The sequence below is a fragment of the Tenrec ecaudatus genome, chromosome 13 (assembly GCF_050624435.1).
Source record: "Tenrec ecaudatus isolate mTenEca1 chromosome 13, mTenEca1.hap1, whole genome shotgun sequence".
Classification (NCBI taxonomy): Eukaryota; Metazoa; Chordata; class Mammalia; order Afrosoricida; family Tenrecidae; genus Tenrec; species Tenrec ecaudatus.
In genome coordinates, this window is record NC_134542.1 from 47528333 (window position 1) to 47549033 (window position 20701).

The 20701-nt window shown below is 45.8% G+C and overlaps 1 protein-coding gene across 4 annotated transcripts in view; it reads right to left on the minus strand.

Moving 5' to 3' along the window:
* The window catches only part of MYO1B (myosin IB), a 188330-nt gene that overhangs the window by 16016 nt on the left and 151613 nt on the right, over positions 1-20701 (minus strand). For 2 of the 4 annotated variants that reach the window (XM_075530412.1, XM_075530411.1), the window contains exons 16-26: positions 20211-20411; positions 18181-18407; positions 15070-15270; positions 12799-12892; positions 11150-11299; positions 9288-9356; positions 7462-7548; positions 7143-7229; positions 5063-5149; positions 1697-1771; positions 557-691 (exon numbers count right to left, since the gene is read on the minus strand). In XM_075530412.1, coding sequence (XP_075386527.1) covers positions 557-691; positions 1697-1771; positions 5063-5149; positions 7143-7229; positions 7462-7548; positions 9288-9356; positions 11150-11299; positions 12799-12892; positions 15070-15270; positions 18181-18407; positions 20211-20411 — 1413 coding nt within the window. The remainder of the gene's footprint in view (positions 1-556; positions 692-1696; positions 1772-5062; positions 5150-7142; positions 7230-7461; positions 7549-9287; positions 9357-11149; positions 11300-12798; positions 12893-15069; positions 15271-18180; positions 18408-20210; positions 20412-20701) is intronic. The other 2 variants (XM_075530413.1, XM_075530414.1) reach the window with 2 other exon arrangements.

Here is a 20701-nt window from a genome sequence, read left to right on the forward strand (position 1 = left end):
TAGACAACGTGAGCCTTCCGACTTCCCTTTGCGGAGGTCGAGGACAGTGTAGTGTCTTCTAGGGACCTCGGCGTCTTTATTAACAGTCTGCCACAGGGCGTGTGTTTACATGGATGGATGCCTCCGCATCCGGTAAATCCCATGAAGGAAACACATACAACCTGCAGGACTTAACCGTATGGTCGGAAGAGATTTTCCCCCTTCAGTACTTGTCAGATAAAGAGAAGAGAGCAGCAAAAAATAGAAACAAAAACAAAGCCCTCTGCTAACCCGGTGGAACCAGAGAGGGTACGACAAGGCCAAGGTGCAGAGCAGGCCCCTTTGTGCGCCCCACAAGAGGAGACTGCCGCAGGACATGCCCCAGCTGCTGCAGGGTTTCTCCAGAAAGCTGAGGACAGTACTTGGCTCAAAAAATACCAAAATCCTCAATTAATAATTTTCCTCCCTGCCAGAGGAAGAATGTGCGAAACGTGTGCTTTCATGTTACATTCCTCGAACACTCAATTACGGGACAGGGCGTCTCTGGGGGGGAAAATAGCATACGGCCTTTCCTTACCCTCCACAAGTGGAAAATCCTTTTTAGTTCCTTGTGAGTAGAATCTAAGAATAGGTAAGGTCTTGATGGCCAGTTCTTGTCGATGGGAGATAAGGATGGCATTTTGGTTTTCATTTCCAGGAAGTATTTTTGCACCTGGGCCGAGTTTGGAAGAAAATACTCGATTAGTATAACACAGCAGAAAAGATCGTGTTTTATATACACTACAATTAAGAAACCACTCTCTGGTGGAATTTATCAAGTTTCAGTCCAGAAAACATTGCCAGTCCTCTAGTAATTTTTGCTTCCACTTTTCATATCCCACCAATGGTTGAGAAAAGAACACAGCAGCAGCAGCAGGAATACCGACGCGGACACGCCAGTTCACACCACAGAGGTAGCCATGGTCACCTCTGGCTGTCTAAGTGAGAAGTCAGTTATTACGATGGAATAAAGTGAACTAGAGCCCCTAAGTCACACTGGTCACACTTCAAGTGCTCCCGCGCCGTACGTGGCTGGTGGCTCCTGCATCGTGGCACCGGGCCATAGAACACTCTCAATGTCACAGGCCGTTCGATCGGGCAGTGCTGCTCCAGAGTACTTCCTATGTGTCAGAAAGCGGTTGAAGAGCAGATCCACCATCACCTCACTGTAATCCTCCCAATGCAGAGGTGCATGCTAATCTGACCACCACGTGACAGCCAACGACGCGAAACTCAGGGAACTTGTTCAACGTCACAATTCTAAGAAAGGTAGTGCATGCTCCTTTGAAAGCAAGGGGACCTCCGGAGCCACCGTCTCACTTGTTCACCCCCCACCTATCCTGCTTGCCAACCTTGCCTGGTGTCAGCTCAGTGGCACCTTAGCAGGACAAGACCCAGGCTTTCTTGGGTCCACCTTGGCCCAAAGCAGCTCGGTCCAAAGGATGAACATTTTACTTCTCAAACATGGGCTACCAATAATTCTTTCAGGCACATTTTTACCTGAATTCTTAGGAAGATGATTTCTAAAAGGCTACTATTTCTCAGTACCATGGCTGGCTGATTCCCCCCCTCCCCCACCCATGGCTGATTTAATTATTCCCAGAGAAGCCAAAATTTTATTGAGACAGTGCTAACAAAACCAGTTAACCATGTTCATCACGTATAGTCAGTAACTTACAATTCTTTGCAGTGTAAACTCATAAATTTTCTTTCCAGCATTCGCTCTGAAGAATTTTCGGTACTCTCTCCGCACCTTAAAAAAGAAGCAGATGATGGTGGTTAGCACGTGGTTGGTGGTTGTTTGTGAAGACCAGACTCCTTGATTAAGGCAGAAACTATGTAACAAGTGAGTTTGAAAATCAGTGTCCTTTCCGATGTAGTAAAAGAGTTGAAACAGATTCAGATAGTAAATTTTAAGTCATAGAAAAAGAAATGAATACTTCTCAAGTGATTGATAATACCAGAATTATTTTTAAATCATCGTATTCAGTCTTAAAGGGCCTAATTATTTGACAATAAGCATCATCATATTTTTGAAAAATTGTAAGGTGATTTCTGCTTCAATTATTTTTAATAAGCATATCCAAGAAAGGATAATTTATCAAGTCTTGCACATGAAGATAGACAGTACTTTAAATTCTATAAAATGAGAACTGAATGTGGCTAAAAATAAAAATTTACAAAGAAGCTTTTAAACTATTATTACCTTGCACTTAATGGCACTAATTTTTCTCTCAAACTTTCACCAAATTTTATGCTTAATGCTATTCTAGTTCTTAAAACGCCATGTTGTAATTAGTGTACATACAAGCCTCCAAGGAGTTTGTGGAAAAAATAATGCCCCCCCCCAACAAATTTCTGGAAGCCCCCTCACATTTCTTCCTTGCTTCAGTGTCATATATATTTCATCTGCAGATCCCTAACAAATAACCAGAACTAAGTGGGGTGTTTGTTAGGTGAATGAACAAATAAGTGGCAGTTAAAATTAAAATAGAGGGAAAAATCAGTTAAAACTTCTATTAACCATCCAGATATCAAGAGTAAATATTTAACATAATATTCACTAGCTTGAATAACTCAAACATACATGTTTCTCCTTTATTTTCAGTTTTCTGGGTTTAACTATACAAGTTTAAGATATTTCTACCTTATGGGCTAGAAACTAGCAACTCCAAACCAAGTTCAATTTGTAGATAAATGTTTTATATTCTTATTTCTTTAGATTTAAAATTTTACACAATTCAACAGTTTATTAAAAATTTCTGTGATCTAGCAAGAACAGAAAATCAAAGACAACAACTTGAAACACTTATTAATAAATACTAAGGAAAACAAAAATGCGCACAACTGGACGAAAAACCAGCATTATGCCGAGTGGAGAAAAGATGGAAGTTGCCCACGGTTTCCTTTTCCTTGGGCCCATCATGATCACCCCTAGAAGTAGCAGTCACAAAGGAAACAATGTATCACTTTGAGCCAAACTGCTGCAGAAGATCTCTCTGAAGTGTTACAAAGTCAAGACTTCACGCCTTGAAGACTAGAGGACTCCAGGCATACCTCACAGGCACAAGGCTGGAAACGTGGCACTGGGAGGAATATCAAATACGCCATGGACTGCCAGAAAAAATGAACCAGTCTGCTTGGAAGCAGCGCAGGCGGCAAGCTGTTAGAAGGGAGCACAGTGACACTTCACCTCATGCTCTCTGCACCGGCATCGAGACGTGCCGGTCAAGGACAGCCGGCGTGCCTGGCAGTCAGGGGATGAGAGGCAGCCTCAGATGAGCGCGCCTGGAAAGCGTGGCTGCAGCAACGGGCTCAAACCCAGGGAGACGGCGAACACGGCTCAGGCGCAGGCAGTTTCGTGCCGCTGTACGCAGGCTGTCTGAGCTGGGACCGCCGAGCTGGCATCTAAAACCAGCACAGCAGCAGCAGCAGCAGCAGCAGCAGCAGGACGAGGGGTCCCATTCTCATGACAAGACCAAGAGCACCTGTAGGAGGGACGTGTGTGTGCTCCTAACTGTGCGAGGTGCCTGTGCACAGAGAAAGATGAGGCTGTCTGCTCTCATAAAGCGGGAAGAAACCCTGTGAGTCAGAGTCAACTTGGTGGCAGTGGGTGAGATTTTTTTTTTTGGGGGGGGGTTGTGGAGACCCTTCTAGAAGAGTCTAATACATGTTATAATCACATCCATAAAAAGAATCAAATCATCTCAAAAGGTAAAACGTTTGCTCATAGCAACATAATTCTTTTTTGAACTTTAAAAATGTTTCATCTTTATCACATTGACAATGATTATGTAAAATAGCAGTTTTGTCTAAGTAAACCCAATTAACTTCAGCTAAAACAGTGGTTCTCAATCTTCCTAATGCTGCGGCCCTTTAATACAGTTCCTCATGCTGTGGTGACCCCCCAATCATAAAATTATTTTTGTTGCTACTTCATAACTAATTTTGCTACTGTTATGAATCGGGGGACCCCTGTCGAAGGGTCGTTTGACCCCAAAAGGGGTCAGCGAACCACAGGTTGAGAACTCCTGAGCTAAAACATCATTCACCTACAAAGGGAATTTGGTTTGTAAGTTGCTAGTGAACATTTCTAATGTGGAAGTCATAAGCAGTTAGACCCAGAAAACAGAGTAACCTTATGTTACTGGCAGCAAAAATAGTGACCGAATATCTTGACTCAAGTTGATTTTCACCCTTCCTTTCATGAAAATTAGGGGGAAAATAGAGAAATAGTTAAAATTTCCCCCCCAGCTTTTAAAAGAAGCAAAAAATACTAATGAGGAATAATGCCTAAAAGGAGCCTCATTAACCATGATGGTCCTCTGGGAGTTAGCAGTTACTGAGCACCGGAAGGATGAAAATCCTTGAATTGCCTAAAAGGAATTGTGAAAGTTTCCCAGAGCTCAGAAGTCATAATTTACTGATGTCTACTTTATTCTAAAATCATAAACAGTAATAGAGAACAAACCCCATTTGAACTATAGGGCATTTATTGAAAATAAAGTTCTCTTTAACCGGAAGGACCTACTAGATCATTAACCCTACTCTCACCCATCAATACCTCTATGCTTGGTGCTGCAGACCGCTTTGGTTTCTGTGCTCAGCCGTCCGAATGGTGGCTGCTTGGGGCCCAGGCTTGAGCCCAAGCAGTCATCAGTGACACGGAATGGGGAAATAAAGAGAACTAAAGCCAGGCTGATCAATGCAGACAATGGTTCGGGTTTTAGCTCAATGATTATAACTCTATCTCATGGGTTAAGAAAAAACCATCTTTGACTGCACAAAGATAATGCAAAAATACAAAATTAAAATAAGCTACATTGCAGTTACATTAAAATTATCATTTAAAGAGACATGTCAGTCAAATTAGAACATATTAGTGCATAGGTTTATTCTCTGAAAGGAACAAAAATGAGGCAAGAGACCACTCTAAGAGCCTGTGCAGACCATGAGCAAGCATAACCCATCGTTCTCTCAGTGTTAGTAGGTGCTAGGCTCTGTTGAGTCCGCCTGGGACAGAGAGAAGTGACGGAGAAAGTACCTTCAGTCCAAGCCAGTAAGCCCAAATGACAGCAACTGCATGCTTACGCCTAGCCTCCTCCTTCAAGCGCTTCAATTCCCTTCGAGCCTAGAATGTTTTAGATAGTAAATCATAGAGACAGCCCAATGCAGACAAGCACAAATGACCAGAAAAAGATACCCCACCAACCAGAAGAACCAATTTTGTGAACAAGGCTTTCAGAGTGAGAGAAGACAGTGCATACGCCTTTAAGTCCAAGGAATCAGGCAGAGCCAGGCTGGTGTCTTAAGATTTTCAGGTGCATGAGATTCTGTTCCTTCTGAGGAGGCCAATACGGGGAACCTGAAGAATTCGGTTCTCCTTACTCCCATTCTTGCCCACTTTCCTCCTCTGGCCCCTCTCTCTCCACTTCCTCCTCCGCACTCTCAGACCCTTGTCAGGAGTGAGAACTGGACCTGGCACCTACTGACCAGGAAGGGAAGCGGCTCGCGGGGCGAAGGAGGCTGCAGACCCGGTTGCAAGGCAAACAAAACCGGTGGCCACTGAGTCGTTTCAGGCTCAGAGCGACTCTTGGGGGCAACTGCTCCACAGGGTCTCCAAAGCTGTAATCTTTCTGGGAGCAGATCACCTTTCTCCTACAGAGCGGGCGGCAGGTTTAAACTGCCAGCCTTTCGGTTAGCAGCCAAGCACTATCCCCTACACCGCCAGGTCTCTGGATCCCGGTTCGCACTCCGTAATTTGCAAATATAAAAGGACACACGTGTGAAAAAACGAATGGGAGGTACAAAAGCTGCGTTTCTGAAGTTCAACCAAAAACCCAAACTCCAAATTCTTCCCAACTTAAAGAAATAACGTGTTTAAAAAGTCAACTATCAGGTCAGCCCCAAACAGTGAACTATGCTGAAGGCTGGCACAGAGCAAACAGCAAGGAGTTTGCAGTCTTAAAAGCGGACCTTCTGCATGCCGTTTTAAAAGGTACACTGGTTGGGGTTTCTCACTGCGCTGTAGTCCGGAGACTGGGAAGAGAGGGAGCCCAGTCACCAGTGGCCACAAGTGTCCTCTGGCCTCCGATCTGTTGTCGTCACTTTACTGAAGGACCTACTACCTTGCTCCTCACAGACTGGGCAGGCGGGAAGAACTCAAGAGAACAACTTCTGGCCTCAAACTAAACTCTCTATGCAGGCAAACGTTGGCTTTTCTCACAAGACAGGCTTCAAATGTTAACAAGCTGCAGTTGAAATCATAGTTACTAAAAACAAAGTGAAAACAAAAACTTAGGACTATATGGATATTTGTCTTTCTGACCGGAGTACACATTTTTAGCAGAAATGACCTTTCATTTTTTTTTTTAAAGTAACAAAAATATCTAAAACCCCGTCCCCTGGGGAATGTGAAATGTTCACAGAGCCCACGACCGTGCCTGGGGATTAGGGAGAGTATTTCAGGAGGCCTTTGTTTCTGAAGCAAACAGCTGATGCGGACATTCCGGGCGTGCTTCGGTGGCAATGATAGCGGGCTTTGCAGGAACAGTTTCCGTTGAATCAGAGATGGGCAATTTCTTTTCTTATGTGCTAGTTCACTTACAATAATCAATAGTTGCCACAGTGAGGGAGGGTTGAAAATAAGAAAAAGAACCCTGAGAACCATTTCATTCACGGTTTAAGTTTTCTAAGGCATGCATAAAGGGCATTTCCATTGCCAGTCGACTGACTGAAGCTGAGTTTTTAATATACTAATTCCAGCATGCCCCCAGAATCCCAACTTCTACAGAAAACCGCCCATGTACATTAAAAAAAAAAAAAAAAAAAAGGGAGTGGGGGAATCTACACATGCATGTAACTTGGGTTTTTTTTTTAACAAACAAAACCACACAAGGCTGTTATGTTAGTAAGCAATGCAGTCTTCACCACACATGCTTCAGCTTCCTAGATGCACGAATGACACTGGCAAGCCCACGCCGACGAATTCTTCCAGGGGCTGCTAGGACATGCACGGGGCGAGCCCCGAGGAACTGTAGCCATGACTCCGATGCTATGCTAGCGGGTAGGGGGGGGTACTGCGGAATCCGAGGAAGGAGGAGTGGGGGGTGTGCGTCAGGTACCTTCGATCCAAGCCAGTAAGCCCAAATCACTGCAATAGCATGTTTATTCCAAGCCGCCTCCTTCAGCCGGCTCAGTTCCCTTCGCGCCTGTGGTGCACGTGAAAAGGAGTTACCGAAAAGTTTAAGGCAGGCAAGGTGACTGCGGGCACCCAAGGGAGCGAGAGGAAGACAGGACACCGTTCACCACCGGAAGCAAGCTCGGAAGCTTGGGCTGCCGCTGCCTGGCACTGCGCTGTGAGAGGCAGTGGTGCTCAGCAGAGGAAGCCACTGGAATACTTCCTGCCCCCAACGAGAGGGCCCTGGGGGGGGCGCGGCCTACCTGGGTACCGTGCCAATACGCAGCAATGGTGGTGGCTGCCTCCTGGCAGCGCTTTTGGTGCTTCAGTTCCCGCAGGATTTTCCGAGCCTAAGGTGCACAACCCCCCAAACAACAGAAAGGTTATTTTAAAAATTAAGGAACTTGAGAAAAGGGCTTGAAGAGATCCTTACCACCACATTCTGTCTGTCGCCCTCTTAGCACAAACTGACTACGAGAATGTGGGAGGTGGATCTGTCATCAATCGCAGGGTAGCCCCTGCTTCAGACTGAGCATCACTCTCCCGGGCCCCGGTGGGAACAGGGAGAATCTGCCACCCACCCCCAGCTGCCCTACTTCTGAAGGGAGGAAACAGATCTGAGACTATGACCAAAGGCCCCCCAGGAATTCTCCCAGTCTTTTCCATCTCTCACTGTTCCTGTCTGGAAAGGAACTGTGGCTGGACTTTTTAGGAAGCCCTGGTGGTTAAGCACTTGGCTGCCGACGAACAGCTCGGTGCTTCGAACCCACCACTCAGTCAGTAGGAGCCAGAAGTGGCCGTCTGTCTATGCCTGCAAAGAGTATGGCGGTGGAAATCCTATGGGGTGGTTCTACTCTGTCCTGTGGCATTGCTATGGGTCAGTAGAGGGTAGAGTTACTTGTTATTAGAAAGGGATGTGTATTTTTGAACGCTAAAACAAAATGATCTCACTGGCCTCAGGCAGCGGCTTCTTTCCTGTAGTTGCTGAAAGCTGATTTTATGGGGACCAGGAAGACGCCTGCAGGCAGGATGTCGGGTCTCGCTTCTGGACCCAGGGCCCAGGCAGGGCCTGCAAGCACTACTACACTCAGGTTTGTTTGTATTGTGGGAAGACCAGAACACCCTAAGTGACCACAGGCCTAGACTTAGGTCGACGGATGCCCCAGGACCCCTGTCCCAGGCCTCTATCTGCTGAAGAGACCTTCAGCCTGGAGATTTACCCACGAGTGTCCTCTCTGAAGTCAGGCCAGCCATCAAAGTCTCCTACGGGAAGAGCCAGAGCAGGCCCTGGAGGCTCTTTGACCTAAAGCAAGGGCTGCCAAACATTTTCTTTCACGGGCCGCATAAGGAATACATTTGCCCGACGTTGTGTGACGTGTTGCCTCTGTTTTTGCTGTGACAGCGCTGAAGCGGCCACAAGGAATCCACAAATGAATGAGTATGGCTCCGTTCCAATGAACTTACAAATTTCATATCATTGCAGGTATCAATAGGTATTTTTTCTTTCTTGTTTTAAATGATGGTTTACAAAGGTACAAAATACTCTCAAGCTTTCAAGCTAAACAAAAACAGGTGACTGGGTGGGTTTGAGGCTAGGCTGTCCTTTGCTGACTCACGCACCTATGCACCCAGCCTTTGGCTTCAGGAGGGACCTGGAACCAGGAGGATCCCTCTAGAACTGGGAGCACGCAGACCTCTGAAACACCACGGAGCCCAAAGACAGGGACAAGGAAGTTACGGAAGCATCTTGGCCTGAGGGCGCTAAGATCTGGCAGAACTCAACGGTCTGTGGACTAAAAGCTTCCCTCGAAGACGCAGGCAGAGAGGAAACTGAAATCATGTACGGTCTTATTTCAAGGACTTCCTGCTTAGAGAACAAAGCTTTTCCAAAGCAAGCCTGTTAGGAGGAAGCAGCCAGGACGTGGTCACCAGAACCTCCGTGTAGCCCACAGTGCTTATTCTTTCCTTCCGTCATGGGGTAGGCAGGAGACAGGAGGTTCCCCGCTACGGAGGCAGCCTGCGGAGATCACCCTCCGTGAGGGCCCCAGGCCCCTGCCCCACCAACAAGACACAGTTCTCTCAAACTCACCTTCCAGCCTCGGATGTACGACTGGACCACCAAGGCAGAGCTCTTTATCTGTTGGTATCGCTTTTGTTGCTGCAGAAGACACAAAGGGAAGCTATCAGCAGTCCCATTTACGTCTCTGTAAGGCACACCCCACACGCGGTCCCACACTGTCACGGGAAAAGGTCTCCTTGTTCGTTCAGGGCAACCGACTCTTCATCATTCCCACTCCTTCCAGGAGCTATCAAATAGTCCAAGATTGTTACAGCTAACCCACAGGATGCTAACGCCCATCAAATGATCCCTAAATGGCTCCTTTCTGTTCCTGGTGTCATGCTAGCTTATCCGGGGTCAGATACACAGCCCTGAATGAAGACGGACCAAGTGCTCTAAACTGCCCTTTATGCTGCCATTCCTCACCATGCTCCTTGATGAAACGCCCCCCCACCCCCCAGTTACAAAGTCTGCCTTAAGCATCCCGTCTACAGTCGTAGCCTATCCACCCCTCCGTTTATTCTTTATCTCAGATCTCTTCCTTTCCCGGCACCTCCTAAGATCTTATTATTTATGGACCTGATTCTACTCCCTTAATTGCTCATTGTCCCTCATTAAAGCTCAACTGAAGTCAAGAACTTTGTTATCCCTAGGGGGTGGCAGGGCAGGTGTTTCCAAACTACCAGTATGTGTCAACTTCCTCATAGATAAATGCAATGCGGCACACTTCCAAGCTTGCGTTTTCTTAATGAACTCAAAATAGGTGACTAAAAAGAGTTCCTTGAGGGCTGGCTAATTCGGGGGGCGTGGGGTCCTCCCTTTCCTTTCTCAGGCTAGCGGAAAGGAGAAGTCACACTGAGATGCCCACAAATGACGGTCCACGGCAACCCAGCTAGGGGACAAGAGATACTGCAACCATGCCCCTGTAGCATACACCACCGATGTGTCCTTTACTCCTGGAAGACCTGCAGTGCTGATTAAATTCTTGTCGTTCGCCTACGTGCTATTAGACACACTCTTTCATTGTTGCTCTCATTTAAGCACCTTGTTCACTTCCCAGACATAGAAACCGTGCACTAGGGTGTCTGACAGGAGAACAGGTTAGCCTCTACACCTGTCCTGGTTGCCCACTGACGAAGAGTGAAACTCCTGCAGCTCACAAGGAAAACACTAGAAGGGAGGAATCGTTGCCAATGTGATTTTCCCACTCTCTCGAGTGAAAAGGTGCCCAGTTAAAGGGAGCTCTTGGAAGCAGAGTTCTTATGATTAAGATGTATTTTCTAAGAACTTAAATCCACGCTAGCTTAAAGGTAATCCTTCAAGCTTCTCTCAAACCTGTGGGACATTCCAACATGACATCCACAATCAAGTGAGAAATTCCTTATCAATGAACCAAACATGCTGATATTTAATCTCTTCCTGTAACTATTGGAGGCAGATACTTAGGAACTAACTGAACAGCTCTAATTCTTAAACAAAACCAGAATTATACTAAAACAGGGCATCTGTTTTTGGGAATCGATGCCAAAATCGACTCTATCATAGTCCAAGGTTTCAATAACATCGTCTCTTCCCTTGTTATGGCCAAATGAAAAACGCGAACTTTCCACAACCTTGACCAGCGAAACAGAAGGTAACGTGACCGCTCAAGCTTCGAAGTGGCCCTCACTCCAACTCCCTGTCAATTTGTAGCTGAGCGACCACGGGCAAATTACTTAACTTCGCTGGGCTTTACTCATCTTAAAAAAACAAAAGTAAACAAGCAAAACTATACGAGCAGCCATGTCAAGAGGATGCTGGGAAGACTGAGCACCTCAAATCCCACTCACAGAATGTCCGCACTAAGGGGCAGCAGCATCACAACGGCACACGGAAATGACCAGGACGCTCACCGAGTATCTCCTGTACCACGCGGCAATCACAACTTGACTTTTCTTCATGAGCAGGAAGTGAGTGCGGCACTTCCACCCCCGGTAAATCTTCTGAATGAGGGTAGCCAAGTCCTCTAGCCGCTGCTTCCTCAGGTCTTCCAACTTGAATAACTAATAAGAAATAACAGAGGGATTTACAGAAAACAACCACTCAGCACTCATGGCACATATGAAAGGAAGTCTCGGTGTTAGAAGACTGTCTAACTCTGGTTCTCTGCCATCCTCATGCCGAGACCCTTTCACACAGGTCCTCATGTTGTGCTGACCCCAAACATAACATTATTTTTGTTGCTATTTCATAACCATAATTTTGCGACTGTTATGAATCGTAATGTAAATATGTGATACGCAGGATGTATTTTAATTGTTACAAATTGAACATCATCGAAGCACAGTGATTCATCACAAAACAATATGTAACTATATAATGTGAAATATGTATTTCTAATGACAAACAATGACATTTGTCTTGAAGCACGGGGTCTCCACAGCAGGTACTCGTTTGTAGGCGTATCTGTTGGGGGTGGACCCACCTGGAGAAGGACAGAGGAGCGAGGTCTTGTTTCCTAAGACAATCGGAAATAGGTGTTTTCCGATGGTCTTAGACGACCTCTGTGAAAGGGTTGTTCAGGCCCCAAAGGGGTCGTGATCCACAGTGTGAGAACCACTGGTCTAACAGAACTTCAAATCCCTAAAACAAACAAATACAGCCCTAGCCGACCAGCTGGGCCTAGTGGCCTGACACTCGCTCCAGGTCCCAGTACGGCTAACTCTGCATACAGGGTGCCTATTGTTAGCATTATGCTTCTCATCACAGTCATCTTTCTCAGACCAACGCCACTTTGAAAGAAAGATGGGCTGGAAGGAAGCAAAACAACTCGAACACTGCGATTTTACACAAACATGGCTCATGCACTCTACTGTTTTGTTCTGAATTATTTTTTCCTGCATGCTGCATTGTTTTTTGCAAACTGCGCATTAGTTTCCTTGGCTTACTGTGTGTTTCAGATGCACCGCTTATATGACTACATCGCACGAAAACACAAGGGAAAGGATCGGAAGTAATGTTCACACATTATGGAGAATGTCACTAATTTCACCGAACAACCTGCGTAGAAGGGGAACCTAACCTGCCGTATCAATCTTCACCACAATCACAATAAAAAAATTAAGTTATAAGGAGGCAAAATGTAAAGTATTCTATTTGACTTTAAAGGAGAGTGTTGGGTGCCTTTGTGTATTTCTATAGAACAGAGCTGTAGTTCTTAAAGTTATTGTATAACTCAGATATCACCAATTGAAGTTAGCTCCAGTTACTATGCATTAGAGAGATGTTTTCATAATCTGTTATGTAATTCCTCTAAAATATCTGAAATGTGTTTTGTTAAAAAAAAAATACATGTGGGGGATTCAAAATGTCCGTAGAAAATGGAGTAGAAGGAGAATGACGTTTTGCCACACATTCTTGGACGCCCCTCATACTTGTCTTCCTGTCTGCCCTGCTCTCAATGAAAGACTGTGACCATTTGGGGACAGCATCTCCTGCCCTGTGAGAACGTGGCTCTAGGGTTATAAATTAAGTTCTGCGTGTAAAGGTTTTGATTACATACTGTTCTTGGGTTCCGGATGAATATCTTTGATCTCCCAAAGGAATATTCTTCCACAGGAATCTCTAACTCATTAAACAGAACTTCCACGCCAGATCTAGAAAAATAAACAGAAATAAAACAATGAGTCACCTGAGGTTCAAAGACAGTTTAAACTCTCTTAAATGATGATATCAAGTTGTCCAGGGTATCAAAAATAGCTTCATTTCTAAGTGTAAGTGCTTTTCATTAAGTATTCATCTAGCGAACATTTTTCCAGGATGAAGTTCACAAGTGAAACCTAAACCAGTGAACTGTTCATAAAGTACAGTTGGCTTCAGGAAGATGCAGTGGCCACGAAGTCAATTTCTTGATTTCATTAGTAGAGTCAGTAAAGGCTTACTGTTCAAATATATTCCTCACGATGAATCACAGAGTCAGGTGGGTGAGCAGGGAACTCAGTTTTACTCAGTCCATTTTTAGAGTATTTCAAACATTGCAACTGCCCCACAAGGTGTGGACATGGCCCCAGAGAGGTGCTAAGCAACGTGGGCCTTCTGTGGCAGGAGCTAGGCTTGCTCTAGCTCTGATCAACCCTTTCCAGCCTGGACCACCGTGTCGACATCCATCATTGAAATGAAAACTCACTCCATCATGTGTAGCCAAGTGCGGGGCACTGAGGGAACGCATGTAGCAGGGTACATGCTTCTTATAAAACTCAGGAACTTAGCAGTAGGGACAGAAAGAAACAGTACCAAATTACCAAATCTCCCACCCTTGAGCATCTAATTACCACACCGTGTGGCTGGAGTTTCTATCTCTCAGAGCACGTGTCTAACCCCATTGTCGGATGTTCCTGTCAACGGTGGAACAGTGAGAACACAAGCAACACCATTCCTGGGCCCGTGAAACAGCACAAACAGCAGGCCCTGCGGGTGCGGGGAAGAGCACCTCTGTACCCCGGGGCGGAGGGTAGCAGAAGGGTCGTTGCTCTGGGCTTTTCCGCAGCACCCCGTTGGCCCAGAGGCGGCGCGCTCCTGGGGCTGCCGCAGAGCATACTATAGATACCCAGCTTTGTACCTAGCATGAGGCGGGGATGCAATTCAGGATGGGCGACTTGAAAGCTGTGTGGCTTGGGGTTCAAGCCACAGTCGCTAGCCCAGCTTTCCCAGCAAGAACACAGTGAGAAGTGTCTCCTGCAGTTAGTTCTCAAGTGGCTCAGACCAGGACAACGTGAAGCCCCCTCCCCATGAACGCTATATAAACCCAGCCCCTTCATCGTCTGCAAACAAAAATTAGGAGTTGTAATTCAACATGCCACCAATACCAGCTTTCCAAGAACCAACCCAAATGTAAATGCCAATTATTAACTACCTTCTCATCCCTTGCCCTGGTGTACAGAGCGGAGTACAAGCTGGACTGAGAACCAGAAGGCCAGTCGTCGGAAACCACCAGCTGTTCCACGGACATACATGAGACTGTCTACTCCCAGGAAGACTGACAGTCTCAGAGGCCTACAGCGGTAGTTCTACTCTGTCCTGTACGGTTGCTGAGTCAGAATGTAGTTAGAGGCACTGGGTTTATTCTGACGCTGTTAACTGAAAATCAGTGATCAGCGACAATGATCAAGGGATTTTTAACGCGAATTCACATGGGTAGAGCTTCTGTTTTGTAAACTTGTTTATTGTGAAATTGTTGAAGGAAGGATTATAGAGCAGATTATCAGTTTCACATGAAACAAGTCATGTACATTTTATTTTAACTCATCTATCAAACCCCCTGGACGCACTCTCTTCTCCCACTTCCTGTTTTGCGTTTCCATTCCGCCTTCTCTCCTAACCCATCAGAACTTTGTCCTTGGGGCGATATTTTCTTATTATATTCTTATGTGGTCGGTTCTCCTACAACAGGGGTTAGTTCAAGTCCAGACAAGAAAGCGACTAGGTCATAGTTTTGGGGGGTGCCACCAGTCTCTCTTTAACTAGTAATTTTTTATGACTTTGGGTTCGATCCCACGTTCTTCTCCCACTCTAGGACCTTCGAGTGTGACCCTTTCAGAGAAGTTATAGTGATAGCTGGGTATCATCTAACTCTTCTGGTCTCACGTTGGATAAGCCCAGAAAATCCAGAACTCAAGAATCAGTGCAAAATGATATCCTGGTGGAAGGCTTCAAAACAAGGTTACAGCCAATACTTTCAGAAAATGCAAACCAAAAAACAGCCATAAAAATCCACAGTGTTATATAAATGCTTAAAAAAATTTTTTTAATAGAATAGGGACAATGATTTTCTTACCGTGCTGGACCTTTCCAATGCGGCCATGTTTGTTTACAAAGCATTTTGTATCTTTCTAGGCAAGGTTCATAAGCCTGCCTAAAGGCGTAGCCTGCCCTCCTCACTCGCACATTTTCCAAAAGACCCAGGTATCTGATCTGATGGCACACGAGAGCCTCAGTGAAGATGCAGGCTGCCTTCTTATCATTTGGCTTGATGCACCTGCAGGAATTAGAAAACATTTAGCTTTCAAAATCTGTCTCTTATGGATAGATCTGCCTTGTTTTACAAAGCACTCCAACGTCACTGCTTCAGAGGGAAATACTCATTTATAATTCTTTGGAAATGAACTTTCTTATTTTTATATTACTTCAAATAATAAAAAACCATAAAACCAATGCAGTACTACATAGCAAATTAATAACACAGAATGCCTAATGTATACCAAACCACAGATGAATATCACAGCATTTTGTCTGATGAAAAAAGTCAAGCACAAAACTATATACTACATGATCCCATTCATGTGAAGTGAACACACACACACACACACACACACAAACTAAGGTGGAAAGAAGAAATCATGGAGCGGGATCAACAGGAAAGGGGATGACGGAAATGTCTTATATACAGATGTATGAGGGGCTTTAAAAACTTCACATGGATGAAATCTGCAAGAATGTCAGGCGGTTTACTCTACGTGCTACACCTTATCCAAAAAACCACACTCACTGTCCTCAAGTCAATGTTGACTCAGATCAACCCACTGTGGGCTTCCGAGACTCTGTTCACAGGAATAGAAAGCCCAGTCTTTCTCCCGCGGAGCAACTGTGTTTTCGAACTGCTGACCATGTGGCTTGCAGTCCAACAGGTAAGCACTCTACCGCCGGGGGAAATACACTGGTGTTTCCCTCACCTGTTCACACACCTATCTGCCCAAGGAAGAATTACATTTCCCAGCCTGTCCCTGGAAGGAGATGTGGGCACGTGACCACATTCAGGTCAGAAGGATCAGAGTCAGTCATGTGGATCACTTCCTGTTTGGGCCCTTCCGGGAAGGGACACCACCACCCCCAGCCCCCTTGCTTTCCTCCCACTTCTCGCTGGCCAGGAATGCTGACCTGGTGGTGAGCCGTCTTGCACCTGCATTCTGGGGAGAGGCAGCCATGCACAGCCCGCCACTCACACCGGAAGTCATTTTCACACATGTGCAGCTCAGGATCTTATTCTGAAATCACTGTGTTCAAACTATGCACCAGCCTAGTGTCAAACAGCTTTCTCACACACATGACCAGGGAACAAATAAATTTGACCCAGTGTGGCCTTTTCCTTTTGAGGTATAAAAATACGTCCACCCACGGAGATGAGGAGGAGGGCCAATCACAGGGGGTTACCCGTGGACCTCCTAACCTGCTTGCAGCCAATCCAGAGGGCTTTGCCTAGTCGCACTCTTTTCCTCATATAAATATCAGGCACGCAAACCGCCTGCCAGAAATGCTTTCCCTCTGGTTTCCTCATGGCTGCGGTTTCACACAGCTACAGAGGAGGAGCTGTATGAAAACCGACCCAGCAGACAAGCACCTTCTCCTTGTGGCTCTGCAGTTGACCCGCTGCCGTGAATTCTAGCTCACAGCAACCGAGAACTACCGAAGGGGTGCCAACGTTGTGATCTTTACCCGGGGTCTGGAAACGCTGTGGGAGTAGGCCACATTTCCCTCCCTCCGAGCGGCTGGTGTGTTTGAACTGCCGACCTCGCAGTCAGCAGTCAGCCTTAGCCATTGTGCCACCTTGGCTCATTTCAGCAAATACCAATGAGCTTCAGAAGTTTTGTGAAAAATGGAGCTAAAAGATAATAGAAAATGTCCACAAACTCTTCGAAGCCTTGAAGTTGGTCTTCACAGAATTGTTTTTTACACCACAAACTTTTAAAAAAAAAAATCATCTTAGCGGAGGCTCTTATAGCTTATAACAATCTATGCATCAGTTGCATCAAGCACATTTGTACTTATGTTGCTATCCTTATTTTCCAAACATTTACTTTCTATTTGAGCCCTTGGTATCGTCTCCTCTGTTTTTCCCTCCCACCCTCATGACCCCTTTATAAATTATTCTTATTTTCATATTTTATTACTGTTTTCTCCCTTCCCCGACGGTATCCTACCCCCTACCTTCTTGGATTTACTACTCCCATTTCTGCCCCTGAAGCTCTATCTGTCCTGGAATCCATGTGTCGTGAGGTCTTACCGGGGCCAGTGCACATGCTCCCGTCTAGTCCGCAGTGAAAGGCAGGACTGGGGTCATGATAGTGGGGGGTGAGGAAGCCTCAAGGAACCAGAGGAACATTGTGTGTTTCATCAGTGCTATACTGCACCCTGGTCGACTCATCCCTTCTTTGTGACCCTTCTGAGGGGACACCCTTAAAGCAAAACGTAAACTCACAGCTATGGAGTCGATGCCAACTCACAGCGACCCTCGAGGATAGGGCAGAACTGGCGCTGTATCTCTTTATGGGAGAGAGCCCAAGTTTCTACCATGGGGCAGCTTATGGTTTCGAACTACTGACCTCGCAGATTGCAGCCCAACTTCTAGTCACTAAACGACCAGCAGGGATGCTGCTGTAGGCATTCTTTGTATGGCTTTGGAAACAATCAGATCGTTTTAAGAATCGTTTCCTCAGGGCACACAACTTCTACAGGAGAAAAAAGGTAACCATTTCCCAACTTCAAAGCCGAAATTAATGCCCCTCTTGATTCAACTTGGCACTCTTAATACAACAAGAACTGAAGTGGTTCTAGTGGTAGGGCTTTCATGCAGAAGCCCGATTAGGAAAATGTTACATTTCCTGTCCGGCCTGAAACTAGACAAACATACAGAAAGCTTTAGGATTCTGATTTAAATCCACCCCCACCCCCACCCCCACACACATGCACACAACTTCTTCCTGGTGGTGGTGATGTGCGGCACTGAAGTCTTTGTAAGCAAATCCCATAATAACTTAGGATTTGGCCTGTAAGAACCTCAGTTATTCTTGGCTTGGGCTACACTCAGGTTTAAGGACATAGGACAGTGATCTTCCCCCAGAGCGCCTGCCCCTTGGAACTCTGAAGAAAGATCTGTGTTTGCCAGAAATACCTAATGTAGTTGGGGTTCTTGGTCTGTAGGTTCTTCATCAGTGTGGCCACGGAAGCCTTGAACTGCGAGCCCGCCGTGGGAGGCCTCTTCAGGTTGATCTTGGCGGGGTTCCCTTCCGGAAACAAACACTTGATGAGGGAGTGGCCGGCCTTCCACATGGCTTGGGACAGGTCTCGATAGAGAAGGTCATTGTTTTTGTCAACAAACCCTTCCACCTGGTACAGCACCTACGAGCGGAACATGGAAGTCAGCGGTGAACATAACCTACTCAACCCCTAACCAGCATTCCTCAGATTCTGAGATTATATGTCAGCCTCTATTTTCTCTATCAGAAACACCTCCCAAACGGTTAGTCACACTCGCATACCCAATGAGCCTCTGAGTTTCTATTCTGTCTGCTTCAATTACAGAGGAGTTCAACATGCATTCTATTCCCTTCAGGATTTGCGAGAATAAGCTCAGAAAAGGTTATCCTAATGTGCTCAAAGGCTTTTAGGTTTAGGTTGTTTTTTTTTTGGGGGGGGGGTATTGGAGCTATTTTTGAGGTTTTACTTTGTTTACTAGTTCACACGTGCCAGTTCTAGTCTGTTTCAGAGCAGACATGGAGAAATAAAGAAGACATAACATCGATACTGTCACAGACATCCGAAACCAGCACGGAAAACGATCAGGAAAGTGTCATTTAGTGGTCTAGTGGTGGGGATGGGGACGGTGGGGAGGTGGGGCAGGAGGTAAGTTCCAACATTTGAAATGAAATTCAAAAATTATACACTTTTTACTACCTATGTCACATTCATTTCTCTTTGAAGTTTGCAATCACGTTTTTATGAGGAGCAAAGTACTGATTCTAGCCAATAATCCTTTAGGTTTCTAAAAATTAGTTTCATCAAAGTGTCCTGGAGAAAGAGGCTCAGTTTACTTTTGCCATTTTTCACGGGCAAACTCTTTAAAACAACCTTTTCAGCAGCAGACACAGTAATCTAGGCCTTGATGAAAATACTGTATTTTGTAGACTGTGGTTAAAGGGAGAGAAATCTAGTTCTGTAAGATAAATATGAGCTCCATTTACCTTCTGATCTCTGTCTTAGCATTCTATAATGTGTTGATCTTATGCTCTGCTTTTGTCCAAATCAGATGCAAGAGTCTCACGATCAGTGTCAGAAAGATGGACCTTACGTGCTTTTTATGGTGATGAAGTCTGATGCACGCTAATTAGAGTGACGTGTACTCTTATTTTCCCATGAGAAACCGAGTATTAGTTGTGTTGTACACGTGTTCTCAGCACATCTTAGAGCTCTGAGCCGAAGCGTGTGCTTTGCCATGTAAATCAGCCAGAAGTTGATAAGCTCAAACGCAGCCCACGTGCAGCTGTAGGAGTTGCCAGGCCTGCTTAAATGTTGTATGTAGTTGTACTGTTTAACTCTGTCCACCTCGCTGAACAGTATTGGAGGTCCCACACAATGGCGCTTTACGCAGTAGGTGGCTTTTGTTTTGTAATTTTTTTTCTCAGGATAGAAGTTCCCGTGTCTAATTTAAATAAAGTTATTAGTAAAACTGGAGGGAAAAAAGAAACAAAAACCTTACTGTAAGTCGTTAAAAAGTTCTAGTTGTTAGCGACAGTCCTCTTTTATTAGCATCGACAGGTCTTTTGCATGGGCTGGTGCTTCACAATCATAAAATCCAAAAGTTTTAATTTATTCAGACCCTTGCTTACATCTGGTAATGTTCTTAAAATTAATGTGATTTCACTTACCATGGTCCAGCCCTTATTTATATGGAACATGTAATGTCAGCTTAACCGATCCTCTTAGGTGAGCGGTTTTTAGGATGCCTCTCTCTGAGACGGAGGAGCCGCCAGACCTCAGGGAGGCTAGGAATTTCAACCTGCCCAGAGTCCCTTGTAAGAAAGGCTTTGAGATCTACTGCCTCTGACAGCCCCAGGAGGGCAGCGCTACTCAGCACGATGGCACTGAGCCCCAGTCTCCCGGGGCCGGCTGCTCCGGGCTGGTGTCCAGGCTGCCCACGCGTACCTTGCCAGCATAGTGCTGGATTCTGAAGCAGCTGTGCGGCAGAGACGTGTCGTTGAGGAAGCGGGAGCACTTGCTCATCCTGCTCTCGAAGTGCTGGTGGGTGGCGCAGATCTGGTTCAGCTTTCCTAAGAAGGTCTCGTCCGTGACCGTGCCAGGCCTTAGGCACTCTTCATCCAGCATGGCTAGGATCCCGTTTGTGTTCTGGGGAGAGGAAATAAAATTTCCTTCCTCCTTCCTCACTGTATTGTTCTAATAATTATTCCTAATTACACCGTCAAACACAATCAACCAGGACACGAGAAAATGCCGCCCAGGGAAAACAAAAGGTAGAGGGCAAAAACACAAGTCAGAAAATGCCACTGAAAGCAGTCCCCTCCCTTGTCCCAGGTGTGTGTGGGGGTGGGGGGACCCACAGCACAGGCAGGGAGTGTTTTGTCAGTCCTCCATTGTCTCCACAGAACAGGGCTGGTGAGTCACCATGACCACCTTAG